The sequence below is a fragment of the Oryctolagus cuniculus genome, chromosome 7, assembly GCF_964237555.1.
Source record: "Oryctolagus cuniculus chromosome 7, mOryCun1.1, whole genome shotgun sequence".
Classification (NCBI taxonomy): Eukaryota; Metazoa; Chordata; class Mammalia; order Lagomorpha; family Leporidae; genus Oryctolagus; species Oryctolagus cuniculus.
The window spans coordinates 124,436,000-124,453,039 of NC_091438.1; the positions used below are offsets into that span (position 1 = coordinate 124,436,000).

A 17,040-nucleotide genomic window follows, 5' to 3' on the forward strand; every position below is an offset into this window, starting at 1 on the left:
CCTTCAACTGTGTTTTGACTATTTCTAGGTCCTTTGCATATCATATGCATTTTAGGATCAACTTGTCAATTTCTACATTTAAATTATTTGAGAATTGATAAGAAGAGTATTGACTAGAGTAGTAATGATAAGAGTAGTGTTAAATGTAGAAATAAATTTGGGAAGAACTGCTTTCTTAAAATTATCATATCTCTAATTTTTGAACATGGCATGTTTTTTCTTTTTTTTTTTTTTTTAAATCATCTTTAATTTCTCTCAGCAGTGTTTCTGAGGTTATAGCATACAGGTCCAGCATTTCTTTGGTTAAATGTATTTCCACATAGTTTAGTCTTTTTTAATGCTACTACAAAAATAGTTTTTTATTAATCTTTGGTTTAAAATTCTTGTTACTTTATAGAAATTGAAAACTGTATCTGCTAAGAATGTTATTAGTACAGGTAGGCTTTTTGTTGTTGGCTTCTAAGATTAATTTTATAGGCAAAATTATGTTTATAGCACCTGACAACTTTATTTTCTCCTGCATTAATCCTCCTCGTCTTAGTCTAATTGTACTCATAACCAGAGCCTCCAGCAGAGCATTGACTGGAAGTAGTGAAAGCAAATGTTCTTGCCTTGTTTCTGATGTTAGGGGGAAAACATTCAGTCTTTCAAAAAATGGGATGTTAACTGTATTTATCTTAATAGGTACCCTTTATCAGAAGATTTTTCTGTTACTAATATAAGATGAGAAGATTTATTCCTGGCTGGTTGAGAGTTTTTATCATGAATGGGGGTTGGGCTTTGTCAAATGCCTTTTCTGTGTTAGGATAATTATGTGTGTTTTCCTCTTTATTCTGTTAATATTGTTTATTACATTAATGAATTTTCTGATGTCAAACCAGCCTTTCATTCCTGGGGTAAATCCCACTGTTCATGGCATATAAGCCTTTTTATATTTTCCTTGATTGTTTGCTAATATTTATGATATTTTGTGTGTTTTTTTTTTGTATGGCGAACATTGGTCTGCAGTTTTATAATTTTGTTTTCTTGCATTGTTATCCATGCAACCCTGGCCTTACAAGAGAAATGTGCTTTCTTTCTCTGTTCCTGGAAGAGTTTGTGTAGAATTGCCATTGTTTTATCTTTAAGTATTTGTTAAAATTTACCAGTAAAGCCTTCTGGACCTGAACATCCCTCTGTGGGAAGGTTGAAATTATTATCTCAGATTGTGTTATATATCCATTTCTTCCTAGGGTAGCTCTTGGCATTTGTATTTTTCTGGGAATTCCTACATTTCATTTAAGATATCTACTTAGTTATCTTAGTGTTCATGTTTTGCTCCTCAAGATCCTTCTAATTTCTGTAAGATTAGTAGTGATTTTCCATTTCATTTCTGTTTTCTTTTTTTCTTGGATGTTTTATTGTGAAGGTTTATCAATTTTGTTAGTATATTTTGAAGAATGAGTTTTGTGCTTCATTGATTTTTCTCTGTCATTTTTCTCTTTTCTATTTCATTGATTTTCATTTTGAGCTTTATTATTTCTTCTAACCTACTTTCTGTGATTTATTCTTTCTTTTCTGGCTTTTTGAGATGATTAATTTTAGATATTTCTTCCTTTCCAATGTAAGCTTTCCTTTATTTTTTAAAAGGTATTGATTTCTTGTACCTTCTTAGGACCAGCACTGTTGCGTAGTAGGCTAAGCCTCTTTCTGTGGCACTGCCATCCCATATGTTCACTGGTTCATGTGCTGCTTGCTCTACTTCTGATCCAGCTCTCTGCTATGGCCTGGGAAAGCAGTGGAAGATGGCCCAATTCCTTGGGCCCCTGCACCCGCCTGGGATACCTGGAAGAAGCTCCTGGCTCCTGGCTTCAGATCCGCCCAGCTCCAGCCTTTGTGGCCATTTGGGGAATAAATCAGGAGATTGAAGACCTTTCTCTCTGTCTCTGCTGCTTTCTGTCTGTAACTCTACCACTCAAATAAATAAATAAAATAATTTTTTAATAAAGATATTTCTTTATTTGAAAAGCAGAGTTACAAAGAGAGAGGGTAGACAGACAGAAAGACACACACACGAACACACACACACACACACACAGAGATCTTCTATCTACTGATTCCTTCTGTAAATGGCTGCTTTGGCTAGGGCTGGGCCAGGCCAAAATCAAGAGCCTGGACCTCCATTTGAGTCTCCCACATGGTGGCAGGAGCCCAAGCACTTGGGTTGTTACCTGCTGCCTTTCCAAGTGCATTAGCAAGGAGCAGGATTGGAAGTGGAACAGCCAGGACTGGAACCAGCACTTACACGGGATGCTGGCATCTCAGCCTGGTGCTTAACCTGCTACGTCACAATACTGATTCCTTCAATAAAAGCTTGTAAAGCTGTAAACTTCCATCTATGCATTGATTATGGTCTCTTTCATACGTTTTGATTTTTTTGTCCCTATTAATTTCAAGATACCTACTTTTATTGCTGTGATCTTTGATCTCTAGATTCTTTTGAAATATATTCTCTTTAAAAAGCAGTTATTTATTTGAAAGGTGGAGGGTGAGAGGGAGATCTTCCATCAGTTACTTCACTCCCTGAACAGCTGCAACAGCCAAGTCTGGGCCAGGCTGAAGTCAGAAGCCAGTTACCCCATCCTGGTTTCCCACGTGTGACAGGGGCCAAGCAGTTGGTCTGTCTTCCACTGACTTTCCAGGTACATTAGCAGGAAGCTGGATTGGAAGAGGGGAGAGAGAGAGATTGATTTCCCATCTTCTCTGGTTTACTCTCCAAATGCCCATGACAAGAGTGGCTGGGCCAGACTGAAGCCAGGAGCCTGGAACTCAATCTGGGTCTCCCACTTTGGTGGTTAGTAACCCAACTACTTGAGCTGTTACCACTGCCACCCAAGGTGTATATTAACAAAAAGCTGGATTTGGGAGTGCAGCTGGGCCTTGAACCCAGGCACTTTGATATGAGATTTGACATCCCAATTGGCATCTTAACTGCTATGTCAAATGCCTACCCCATGAAATATGTTCTTTTATTTTCAAATATTTGGAGATTTCCTGTATTTCTAATAATATTGATTCTAATTTAATTTTGTTGCAGTAAGAAAATATAACTTACAGGATTTCAGTCCTTTTACTGAGACTTGTTTATGGCGTATCCTAAAGTCTATCCTTTTCAGTATTCCAGGTGCATTTGAAAAGAAGTGTATTCTGTTGTTTGTTGGTTGAGTTATTCTGTATCAGTCTTTTTTTTTTAATCATTTGGCTCAAGCTGTGTAATAATGGTCAAGTCTTCTGTATTCTGGTTTTATTTTTCTGGGACTGTTTTATTGTTTTATCAATTATTAAGAGAAAAATATTTAAATGTTTATAATTATTTAATTGATTTCATTTTATTTGATTTATATCAGTTTTTCTGTCATAAAATGTGTAGATTATCTGTTTATTGCTCTTCAGTACTAAATTCAATTTACCTATTATGTGAAAATTGATAAGGGTCCCTTGAGTATTTTTTGCTGTCCTGCTGAAGCCTTATGCAATAGAGAGCCCTGGAGCAATTTTGCAGGAAAAAGGATTTTGCTTCTAGGTACTGGAGTGCTCACTTGACTTTTTCAGCAGCAGGCCTTTGAAGCCCTGGTGGCGTCTCTTGTGCCTGGGTATTGTGGTACAGCGTGGCAGGCAGTAGCTTCGCCCAGCCATCCCCTCTTTGGGTGGTTCTGTCATGAAGTGCTCCTGGTTCAAATACTTCCCTGTGAATAGCCTCCCTTACATCCTAGAGGGAGGATTTCTGGCACATTCCCGAGGGCAGGTTTCCAGTAAATTCCACAGGCATGGCATCAGAATGAATCTTCTTAAGATGTGCCAAGGTTATCCCCTTTCCAAGAATGTCTGGATCTCAGCGCTGGGAAGGAATGCTTGGGAGAGCTTTTCCTTGGATGCTCTGAAATCCAAAATTCATTAATTAAGAATATGTTATCTAAAAGCAATTTGAACATGATCCAAATGCTTGGGATTCTATGATCTTCCTCTTCCACCTTTAATTAGACAGTCTGATAAGTGATCAGATCTTTGATTTACCTTAGATCAAGTGATTTTTAACAGTCCTTGAAAACAGTAATCACATAAAATATTCTTTATTCTTATTAGTGAAGCTACACTGTTGTTGTTCCTATCGGTATCATTGTACAATTTGCCATTCAATTTCACATCTTATCTGCACCAGAAACTCTAGAGTGCCAGATCACCACAGGCTCTAGGGAAATGTATCAGTGATAAATAAAATGATATGAAATGCCAATGATATTAAAAGCCACAAAAGGGCAGTTTTACATTCACAGAGAAAATATTCTATTTAAGGAAATGTTTCTAATTTTATAATCTACCAGAATAAACTTGGTTATGCCTAAACTATACGTTTGTACCCATTTTTAGGCAAGAAAGAGACTGAAAATTTTCTTTCTTTTTTAAAGATTTATTTACTTTTATTTCTTTGAAAGTCAGAGTTGTAGAAAGAGGAAGAGGACAGATAAAGAGAACTTCCAGCCACTGGTTCACTCCCCAAATGGCCACTGTGGCTGGGGCTGGCTCAGGAGGAAGCTAGGAGCCTGGAGCTTCTTCCCAGCCTCGCTCACTGGTGCTAGGGTCCAAGTACCTGGGCCATCTGTCACCTGCCTTTCAGGCCATTAGCAGGGAGCTGGATTGGAAGTGGAGCAGCCAGGACTTGAAGTGGTGCTCATAGGAGATGGCGGAATCCCAGGTGGAGGCTTAATCTGCTACACCACAATGCCAGCCCCAAAAGTTTTCTACTACATAGATTTCTCTGTTGAAGCTGTGGGTTTTCATCCCTTCTCACTGAAGGTTTACAGATTCTCGTTCTCCCTCTGTCTCTGTCTCTTTGTCTTCCTCTCTCCTATCGAATACACTCCTGAGAAGCGCTTTATTTTGCCATACATATGGAACGCTCCCTCCCTTATTTCCATTTGCTGCTCAAATTCATTATAATCCGAGAGGCCTCCTCTTACCAACATGTAGAAAATAGCACCCTCTATTGGTGTCTCTATCTCAGTCTCTTTCCCATTATCTTTAGAGTTATGTCTTCTGTATCAGGATATGTTGACAATAAAGGATGTCTTATTAATATTTCTGCCAGAAAAGGTGTTAAGAGGGCACTTCTCAAGGTAAAAAAGGGATGGATTGTCATCCCATTATTCTTAGCACTAATATATTTATTTTTATATTCTATCTCATTAGAATGACAATTTTAGAAGAGCAGAGACTTTTCCTGCTTTGTTCACTGCTATATCTGTGGTCCATGTGGCAGTACCTGGCACATATTAGGTATTTGATAGTCATGGAGTTAAATAAAATAGCATAAATATATCTAATAGCTGCCAGTCACTATTTTTGTGACTGTTAGAACTATCCTATTGATATACCTTTTATAGTATTATAACCCTTTGATTAGGAAATATACTTTGTATCTGAGAGTTCATAATACAGCAGTTGTCCTGCCTTCATTCCCTTCAACATATGGATAAAGATACACACTCCGTTTATTTTGAGGTGGATTATGAGGTGTGCCTATTGAGTTATGTTGCCTCTAAGGAAAAGTAGCAGTTTCATTAGAGCTCCTGCCTCTCAGCTTCTAGCAGTCAGGGCCTACCGTGTGTCTGGGATAACTAAAATGCTTGCAGGTAGGGATTTGAAGGCTGAGACTGAATGCTTCAACTTGTATGAATGAGAGTATCTCTTAGTCCTTAGAAGAGCTTATAGGATTCAGAATTCATATTTAAAGTCCAGAACAGCAAATTCATTCCAATCAATTTATCTTTATGGTTAAGAAAGGTAAATACACATTTAGAAGAATTATTATCACAATTTTTCTGGCTGGTGCAGAGGGTTAACAGTACACTGGCACTTTAAGGTATTCACGGTAGCCTTTTCAATGACTATACTTGGCTAGGATTTCTGGAGTACTGTAGGTACCTTTAATTTGTAACTTACACTAAAAGTACACGTGGAAGTGAGAATTTTAACATAAAGAAGGAACATTTTCCTTGGTTATAAGATAACCGGCAGCTGTAAATTGAGATTAATTATACTATATGTTCTGGTAGGTGTAGTTTGCTTGAACTTCCTATTGGTTTCCAGCAGCATTAGATCTCTTTATATCTTTTCCTTAAATAATTAAGGTTCTATTCCCTGAAATTTTTATTGCAGTTATATATATATATATATATACATATATATATATAAAATGAAAGTTACCATCTTAATTATTTTTAAGTGTATAGTTCAGTGATATTAAATACATTTATGGGGCACAGTGGGTCAAGCTGTTACTTGGAACAACGGCATCCCATATCTGAGTGTTTATTTGAGTCCTAGCTGCTCTACTTTTGATCCAGATCCCTGCTAAAATGCCTGGGAAAGCAATGGATGATGGCCTAAGTACTTCCACCCCTGCACCCATGTAGGAGACCCAGATGGAGTTCCAGGCTCCTGGCTTCCACCTGGCCCAGCTCTGGCTATTGTGACCATTCGGGGAGTGAAACAGCAGATGGAAAATCTCTGTTTCTCCCGGTCTCTCCCTTTCTCTCTCTCTCTGTCTCTGTCTCTCTCTCCCTCTGTGTATGTGTGTGTGTGTGTGTGTGTGTGTGTATGTTTGTGTCTCTCCTTCTCCTCTCTGTTTAATATGCAGTTAAGCCACACCAAATGTTTTGTTATTTTATAGGTGTTATTCATTTCACTTTATACCATATTTTACCTGTTTGGTTTTTATGTATTTCCTTTAATCTCTGTGCTTTTTTTTTCTTTCAGTTCATTGCTTCCTTCTGGAAAATCTCTTCTCATGATTCTTTTGTTAAAGGTCTTTTGGTGATGAATTTTATGTATCATTATACTATACACTTACATTTTGTTGAGGGCAAGTTTCTTTTTAAATTTTTTTTTTTTTTACTATTTTTTAGGGTGAACAAATTTCATGTATTTCATATAACAGATTTAGGAACATAGTGATACTTCCCACTCTGCCCTCCCTGCTGTACACTCTCCTACCCTCCCTCCTTCTTCCTTTCTTATTCTTTCTTTTTAATTTTTACAGTAACCTACATTCAGTTTATTTTATACTCATAAGATTAGCCCTACACTAATTAAAGAACTCAATAAATAGTAAGGAGAAAAAGATGCTGTCCCTCAATGGTAGAGAGAGGGCTGTAAACAATCACCGAATTTCAAAATCTCAATTTCACTTATATATACATATATATATTATTTTTTTTACTCTATTAATTATCACAGATCATAGCAAATATATAGTATTTGTCTTTTTGGGACTGGCTAATTTCACTAAATGTAATGGCTTCCAATTGCATCCATTTTGTTGCAAAAGATAGGATTTTTTTTTACCACTGAGTAGTATTCCATAGTATATACATACCATAATTTCTTTATCCAGTCTTCAGTTGATTGGCATCTGTGTTAATTCATATCTTAGCTACTGTGAATTCAGCTGTAGTAAACATTGGGGTATAGATAACTCTTTGATATACTGATTTCATTTTCCTTGGGTAAATTCCCAGGAGTGGGTTGGCTGGGTCTTCTGGTAGGTCTATATTCAGCTTTCTCCATATTGTCTTCCAATGGCTGCACCAGTTTACATTCCCACCAGCAGTGGATTAGGGTACCTTTTTCCCCACATCCTTGACAGCATTTATTGATTGTTGATTTCAATATGAGAGTCATTCCAACTGGGGTGAAGTGAAACTTCATTGTGTTTTTGATTTGTATTTCCCTATGGCTAGTGATCCTGAGCATTTTTTTCATGTGTCTCTTGGCCACTTGGATTTCCTCTTTTGAAAACTGCCTGTTTAACTCCTTTGCCCATTTCTTAATGGGGTTGTTTTTTGTTGTTGTTGTTGCATTTCTTGATCTCTTTATGTATTTTGGTTATTAATCCTTTATCAGTTGCATAGTTTGCAAATAATTTCTCCCATTCTGTTGGTTGCCTCTTCACTTTCCTGAGTTTTTCTTTTGCAATACAGAAACTTCTCAGCTTGATATAATCCCATTTGTGAATTTTGGCTTTGATTGCTTGTGCTTTTGGGGTCTTTTCCAAGACATCTTTGCCTATGCCAATGTCTTACAGTTTCCCCAGTGTTCTCTAGTAATTTGATGGGTCATAGATTTAGGTCTTTGATCAATTTTGAATAGATTTTTGTGTAAGATATAGGTGTGGGTCTTGTTTCATACTTCTACACATGGAGATCCAGTTTCCCCAGCACCATTTTCTTGAATAGACTGTCCTTGCTCCAGAGATTGATTTTAGCTCCTTTGTCAAAGATTAGTTGGTTGTAGATACATGGGTTGCTTTCTGGAGTTTCTATTTTGTTCCATTGGTTTACACATCTCGTTTTGTGTGTGTGTGTGTGTGTGTGTTTTGCCAGTACCAAGCTATTTTGATTATAACTGCCATATAGTATCTTGAAATCTGGTATTGTGATCTGGTTTTGTTTTTGTTGTGTAAGATTGCTTTGGCTATTCAGGTCTATTGTGTTTCCATATGAATTTTAGCATCGTTTTTTCTAGATCTGAGAAGAACATTGTTATTTTGATTGGGATTGCCTTGAATCTGTTAAGTACTTTCAGTAGTATGGACATTTTGATAATATTAGATCTTCCAATCATGAACATGAAAGATTTTTTCCATTTTTAAATATCTCCTTTATTTCTTTCTTTAATGTTTTATAATTTTCATCATTGAGATCTTTGACCTCCTTCATTAAATATATTCCAAAGTATTTAATTTTTTTGTAGCTATTGTGTATGAGATTGATCTTAGAAGTTCTTTCTTAGCTAGGCATTGTCTATACAAAGTCCATTGATTTTTGTGTATTAATTTTATATCATACCACTTACCAAACTGTTTTATGAGTTCCAGTAGTCTCTTAGTGGACTAAAAATACAAGTTTTATTTTACCTTCACTTACTTTTTATTTATGTATCTTCAAGTTTTGACCTGTATCACTTTGTTTCTCTCTGAAGCATTTATTTTATTTGTCGGAAGGTAAATCTATTGGAAAAAAAATGCCTCACTTTTTGTTTGACTTTAAAAGTATTTTTTCTTCTTCACTTCCGAATGAGAATTTCACAGGGTACAGAATTCTAGGTTAATTTCTTCCTCTTAATGTTTCGAATATTTTACTCTAGCATGTTCTTGCTTAACATGGTTTCTGAGAAGTGGCAAGTATTCCTTATCCTTACTCTTCATCAGGTTAGGCATATTCCCTCTCTGTCTTTTAGGATTTTTGCTTTATCTTTGATTTTCTAAAGTGTGAATATAAAATGCTGAGGCCCAAGTTTTGGGGTGTTAATCCTGCTTCATTTGTTTTAGCCTCTTGGTTTAATGTTTGACATCAAATTGTAGAAATTTCCTCATCATTGTTGCTTCAAATGTTCCTCTGTTTCTTTCTCTATTTTTCTTCTGTGTTCCTATTATGTGTATGTCATATCTTTTGTAGTCCCTCAGTTCTTGGGTATTCTGTTGTGGGTTCTTTTCTTTCCATTTCAATTTTGGAAGTTTATGTTGTCATATCCTCAGGATTTGAGATTCTTTCCTCAATCATGTCCCATCTACTAATGAGCTAATAAGCAGTATTTGTCATTTCTGATATGCTAATTTTGATCTCTAACATTTCAAGTCTTTTATTAGAATTTCTGTCCTTCTCTCTTTACATCATTTATCTGTTCTAAGATTTTTTTTTATTTTTTACATTAGGTTCTTTCATATAATGTAGTTTTAATTTCCTTATTCATTTCTCTTTTCTTTTTTTTAACAAGATTTATTTTTATTTATTTGAAAGTCAGAGTTACTCAGAGAGAGAAGGAGAGACAGAGAGAGAGAGAGAGCTAGAGAGAGAGGTCCTCCATCTGCTAGTTCACTCCCCAGTTGGCTGCAGTGGCTGGAGCTGGGCTGATCTGAAGCCAAGAGCCAGGAGCCAGGAGCCAGGAGCTTCTTCTGGGTCTCCTACATGGGTGCAGGGGCCTAAGGACTTGGGCCATCTTCTACTGCTTTTCCAGGCCATAGCAGAGAGTTGGATTGGAAGTGGAGTAGCCGGAACCTGAACTGGCGCTCATACTATATGCCAGCACTGCAGACAGTGGCTTTACCCACTACACCACAGTGCTGGCTGGCCCCTATAATATAGCTTTATGATTTCAGCTTTACCATCTTATCTAACTCTGGTTCTGATTCTTGTTCAGTCTCTTCAAACCATGTTTTGTTTTGTTTTTGCCTTTTAATGTGCCTTATACTTATTTGTTTGGAGCCAAACAAGACGTTCTCTGTAAAAGGAGTTGTGATAAATAGGCTTTTATTGATATATTGATAAGGTGTGGGCTCAGTCTTTTGGTGAGCCTGTGCCCCTATTTTTTGATCTTCACCAATGCTTCCAGTCCCCTGAACCCCTTACTTGGAACAGGATGATTGGAGGGAGCTGGAGTTAAGTTTTAAGTTTTTACCTTCAACCATTCAGAAGGCTAGACAGAGATGTAGTTGGGTACTTCACACATGTAAGGCTAGAAGGTGTTGTATTTTGGATTTTTTCCTCTCTGAAGGATGGCTAGAAGGAGCTGAATTTGGGTGCTTTGTTTCCCCCATGGAGAAGCCTTCAGCTGATTGGAGTTGGGTACTTCCCTTCCCCAGGTAGGGTTAGACTCTAATATGACCCCAGCAAGTTAGGCTCTAGAAAAGTCATTTGTGCTGAGGATAGAACTTGTTAAGAAGAACTAAATACAATTGCATATTTCCAAATGGATCTCTTTACCCTCACCCTGCTGGAAGTATTGAGTGAATTTTTCTTTGATATGTGCATAAGGACCCAGGAGAGCTCCTGGGGGTGAGACACACACACACACACACACACACACACACACACATATATATATACACATACATATATACACACACACACACACACACACATATGTATATGAGTCCCTCCCTGTGACTGTATCCCAGTGGCATTTTTATCTCTCACACTTGTCCACACCAACTCTCCAGCAATTCAACCGTAACAGAACTGGTTTCTTCGGCTTGCTGTTGATATCTGCAGAGGATTCTGCTTGCAGATTTCTGCTCTGGTAGGTTGTTATCAGCCTTTCTTATTAGGGGGACAGCAGTGTGTCCTGTGTCTGATGGATTGAGAAGAGCTGTTGATTCCAGATTTCCGCTTGTTTTTAGGACATAGAGATGCTTATGTGCATCTTACACACTGCGATGTAAACTGGAAGTCATTAAGTAGATTTTACATCCCTGCCTGATAACTCACTCAGTTTTCTGTATCTTCTGTTGGTTTGCTTTTCTTTCTGTGGGTTGTTGATCCTAATTACCTATTTTCATACATACGTAGTCAGTTTTTCTGTAATGCCAGCCTTTGTAAACATTTTAGAAATAATTTGAAGCCTTGTGGGAAGATGCTTTCCTTAACATAGGATTTATGATTCTTCAGTAGATTGCTGGAGAGAATTAGTGGTGCTGGATCATTTTTTTAAAACTTTAATTAGTTTTTAACAGATTCAATGTGATTTGTAGATACAATTCCAAGAACATAATGATATACTCTCCCTTCCTCCCGCCCCCTCCCTCCTTCCCCCACCCTCACACCCTCACACCCTCACACCCTCATTCCATCTCCCTTTCTTTGTTTTTAGTTTTTGAGAGAACAGATTTTAAATTTACTTTATAGTGAAAAGGCTTAATACTTCACCAAAGAAGTTTTACAAGTAAAAACAAACAAACAAAAAAACCCTCTAGTTTAGTTGGAATGTAGGAGGTAGATATAAACAATAATTGAATGGAAAATGAGCATTGCACTCATGTATAGTAAATTTTAAAGTAATCACAGAGCATTACAGCTATAGTAGTATAATATTCTTAGCCATTGGTTTGACAAAGATATAAAACAAGAATGTGGGATATTTCAAACTTAGTCCTTATTTCCTATTAGGCTATCTATTTTTAGTTTATCCGTTACTTAGAGTTCATTTCAGTGGTCAAAACCTTTCTCTCCACCAGTTTATCATGGCATTCACCCTTATCTCCAGATTTCTCCCCTTCCTTTCTTCCTAAAGCTGTGATACTCCACTTTTTGTTTTGTGAGCCTATGAAAAGTTGCCACCTTTGTTGGACACCAGGAGGGGAAACAGCCTTGAGGTCAGGCTCACCCGTCTGGATCTCCTTCTTATACTGAGTTTCAGAACTGTAATTTTTTTAGTGCCATGTTAGGTCTTCCATTCCTTCAATCAGGTATTTTGGATGTCTGCCTTTTCTAGTTGATTTTAGCAAGAAGTTTGTTTTTGAGCTATCTAATTTCCCAGGTTACCCTATGTTAATTTTTAGAAACTTTGAACATGTTGTTCCTTCTGCGTGAAAAGCTCTTTCTCTAGGCCCCCAACTCCCAGATTATAAAATTTTTCGAAGTACAGAAAAGGTCCCAAAATGCACTCCTTGAGTGGCTGTCACAAGCTTCCTGACTAGATTGGGTCTTATCATGATCTGTTATAACATGATCTTCACTGCCATCATTATATTTGAAGTTTATAATTATAAATTAATTTGTATTTATTTCATTTAATGTTAATCTTCCCAATGGAATTAAGATTCTTGAGAAAAGGTCATATATGTATTTTTCTCATTATAGTACTAAATTATGATCTAAAGGAGTATTTACTCATAGATTAAATATATAGGTTTCTAGAAAGTTAAATGAGCTTTTCACTGGATGAAAAATGGCAGAACTTAAAGGATGAGAGAGATTGTTATTGCCTTCTCATGAGTCCTTAGACGGTGAAAGGAATATCATTAATTTTTCTAATTTTTATAAATTTACTATAAAATATTTCAGACATTAAAAGTATTAGGAGTTTTGTAGTATACCTAGCTGTACTCAGGCCGGTGCCATGGCTCACTTGGTTAATCCTCTGCCTGGGGTGCCAGCATCCCATATGGGTGCTGAGTTCTAGTCCCAGCTGCTCCTCTCCAGTCCAGCTCTCTGCTGTGGCCCAGGAAGGCAGTGGAGGATGGCCCAAGTGCTTGGGCCCCTGTACCCACATGGGAGACCCGGAGGAAGCACCTGGCTCCTAGCTTTGGATCGGCACAGTACCGGCTGTGGCAGCCATTTCAGGAGTGAACCAAAGGAAGGAAGACCTTTCTCTCTGTCTCTCTGTCTCTCTCACTGTCTATAATTCTGCCTGTCAAATAAAAAAAATACCTAGCTGTACTCATCTCTTAACAAATAGACATAATTTCTTTTTTTCTTTTTTTTTTCTATTTTTTTTTTTTTTTTTTTGACAGGCAGAGTGGACAGTGAGAGAGAGAGACAGAGAGAAAGGTCTTCCTTTGCCTTTGGTTCACCCTCCAATGGCCGCCGCGGCCGGCGTGCTGCGGGCGGCGCACCACGCTGATCCGATGGCAGGAGCCAGGTACTTATCCTGGTTTCCCATGGGGTGCAGGGCCCAAGCACTTGGGCCATCCTCCACTGCACTCCCGGGCCACAGCAGAGAGCTGGCCTGGAAGAGGGGCAACCGGGACAGAATCCGGCGCCCCGACTGGGACTAGAACCTGGTGTGCTGACGCTACAAGGCGGAGGATTAGCCTAGTGAGCTGCGGCGCTGGCCGACATAATTTATATTTATAAAATCATATTAGTCTACTAAGATTTAAACATGTATGAGAGTACTTCAAAAAAGTGTATGAAATAATGGAATTATATTTAGCCCATGAGAGTATTTTAGGCGTGGAAAGCCAAGACACTGGCAAAAAAAAAAAAAAAAAAAGAGGACCTAAATGAAAGATCTCTGTGAGATCCTAGTAGAAAGAATGGGCCATCAAAGAAGGAGGTACTTTTCTCTGAAGGGAGGAGAGAACTTCCACTTTGACTATGACCTTGTCTAAATAAGATCAAAGTCAATGAACTCAAAAGGCTTCCATAGCCTTGGCAACTCATGACTAGAGCCTAGGGAGATTACTGACGCCATAAACAAGAATGTCAATTTGTTAAGTCAACAACAGGAGTCACTGTGCACTTACTCCTCATGTAGGATCTCTGTCCTTAATGTGTTGTTCAATGTGAATTAATGCTATAACTAGTACGCAAACAGTATTTTACACTTTATGTTCTGTGTGGGTGCAAACTGATGGAATCTTTACTTAATATATACTAAATCGATCTTCTGTATATAAAGATAATTGAAAATGAATCTTGACGTGAATGGAATGGGAGAGAGAGCAGGAGATGGAGGGGTGCGGGTGGGAGGGAAGCTATGGGGGGAAAAAGCCATTGTATTCCATAAACTGTATTTTGGAAATTTATATTTACTAAATAAAAGTTTAAAAAAAGAGTCATTTAGGAATGAGCATTGTGGCACATTGGGTTAAGCTGCCACTTGGAATTCCCACACCTTGTAACCGAGTTGCAGTTTGTGGGCTGGCTACTCCGTCTCTGATCTTGGGATGCAGCAGAGGATGACTGAAGTGTTTGGGCCCTTTCCACCCACATGGGAGACCCAGAGGAAGTGCTGAACTTTGGGCTTCAACCTGGCCCAGCCTTGGCTCTTGTGGATATTTGGGGAGTGAACCAATAGATGGCAGTCCCCCTAAACACTGGTACCTCTGCCTTTCAAGTACATAAAAATAAATATTGTCTTAAAATATGTTAATTTTGGCTTAAAAAAACACAACTTTTGAAATCCATGAACAATTTTTTCATGATAGGCATTTTACATGAGCTTTTTGAAAATCCCCAAGCTATAGTTTGCCTCATGGTTACTTTGTTATTTATTTATCTTTTTAATTTTTAAAAAGGTTTATTTTATTTATTTGAAAGACAGAGTGACAGAGAGAAGTGAGACACCTCTCAAATGGCTACAGCAGCCAGGTCTGGAGTAGACTGAAGCCAAGCCAATAGCCAGAAGCTCCATTCAGCCTTCCATATGACTGTCAGGAGCTCAAGTTCATAGACCATCCTCCAATACTTTCCCAGGCACAATAGCAGGAAGTTGGACCAGAAGCAGAGCAGCCAGGGCTAGGACCAGCACTCTGATAAGGGAAGCCAGTGTTGCAGGCAGTGGCTTGACCTCCTGTGCCATCACACTGGCCCCTACTTTGGATTTTAGATACTACTTTAGTAAAATAACTAATTTTTGTCCATCATTATTGTTTTTAATCTAAAGACATTTTTCTTTATAATTTCAGATGATACAGCAGTGTTTGAGTTGATACAACTAGTTCCACCAGGTACTGTATCTACATATGGATAAGATAACTGATATGGGAACTCATTTCAATGAAACATTTTTTAAAAATCTCATCTTTTCTCCCTTTTCTCAAATTAAGAACAAAGTTGGCTTTTTATCATACCACTATGTTTTAAATATCACTTAATACAAAATAATATATTCAGAAAGACTGACATAAAGGGCATTGAATATATTGTTCTAAAGTTGAATAATAATTAAAAATGGAAAATGACCTGTCATAAAGTTGATTTTTAAGCAACTTCCTTTGCTTTTGTTTAATTGACTATTACTGTTAATAGAAGAGAAAAAACCTTAATTACTGTAAACAATTACAGATTCTGGAGAAAAATTGACCATCGAAACCTAGAGGTTAATTTAATCTGTGATACTGATTTCTATCATTATAGAAGAAATCTAGCTTAATCATGTTATTATATTAAAAATGGAGAGCTGTATTTTATTAAATGTTAGTCATATGAAAATCTTAAATATTACCCATCTACTTAAGTCATGTAGCCACAAATTCTAGAAAAATATCTTAATTATTTTCAATATATTATTATAATGGTAGATAGAAGAAAATGTAGAGTGGTAATTAAGTTTGTGATGTCATACCAAATGTGGCCCATATTTTTTTAAAAATATTTTTCTCCTAGGAACTTGTGGGTATTACTGGGTTTACATGAATAGTCTTACTCTCCAAGAGGCAAAGAGGATTTTTTATACTCATATATAGCATATTCTGCAACAGGATATATCCTAATACATTTAACATGTCTTTAATTTTCCTGCCATAGAAAATAATCCTGATCCTGAAGCAGGTATTTCAATAAGGCATCAGGCAATATGTTTATTGTATTTGATGATTTTCGTTTCTAAATATTTTGTAATAATTTGAATCATAGGCTGTCTTTCTTGTAGTGGGTGAAACACTGTCTACATATGATGAAAATACACGAGATTTCATGTTTCCGGGTCCAAACCAGATTTCTGGACACCATGACTCAAACCGCCAGGTTACTATGAGGAGGATTTCTGGCCTTCGAGTAAGTGGTTACTGTTTTCCTAATCAATTTTTCATGCAGGATTATTGTCAAAAAGCACTCAATACCTTAAATGTAAAGAACAAATTCAAAATTTAATTTGGTTTAAAAACTTAATTGTTTTGTAAAATTATGGTATTTTAAAAATATTGACATCTAAATGAATAGAATTTAATTAAGCCACACTTAATTACAAGTATTATTTTGCCTAATATTCTTCCAATTTTTATGAACTCCTCTCTTTCAACCCAACATATAGACACATCCCATCCATCTTTTTCTTTTATTTTTCTAAGGAATAACTATTAAATGTTTGAAAATATGCTCAATCTCATTAGCATTTAGGAAAATCCAAATTAAAATCACCAATTGATTTCATTTTTATAGCTAGGAGTGGAAAAATTTAATAAGCCCAACAATATCATAAGTGCAAAAAATATGCCGCTATGCCATATAAATCAGAAAAATCACAATTCAGAATTACCTAGTAAGGGCAAAGATTCTCATAGCAAATAACTTTCTAGGTATGTATCTTTTTATTTATTTTAAATGCAGAGTTACAGAGAGATGAGGAGAGATAGAGAGGTCTTTCATCTGCTGGTTCACTCCCCAAATGGCTGCAACAACCAGGGCTGGGGCAGACCAAAACCATGAGCCAGGAGCTTCTTCCGAGTTTCCCACATGAGTGACAGGGGCCCAAGCACTTGGACCACTTTCCACTGCTTTC

At 37.1% G+C, this 17,040-nt stretch overlaps 1 protein-coding gene across 2 annotated transcripts in view; it reads left to right on the forward strand.

Moving 5' to 3' along the window:
- Positions 1-17,040, forward strand: part of SPATA6 (spermatogenesis associated 6) — a 129,635-nt gene that overhangs the window by 16,117 nt on the left and 96,478 nt on the right. For both annotated transcript variants that reach the window (XM_008265284.4, XM_008265285.4), the window contains exons 4-5: positions 15,227-15,268; positions 16,192-16,316. In XM_008265284.4, coding sequence (XP_008263506.1) covers positions 15,227-15,268; positions 16,192-16,316 — 167 coding nt within the window. The remainder of the gene's footprint in view (positions 1-15,226; positions 15,269-16,191; positions 16,317-17,040) is intronic.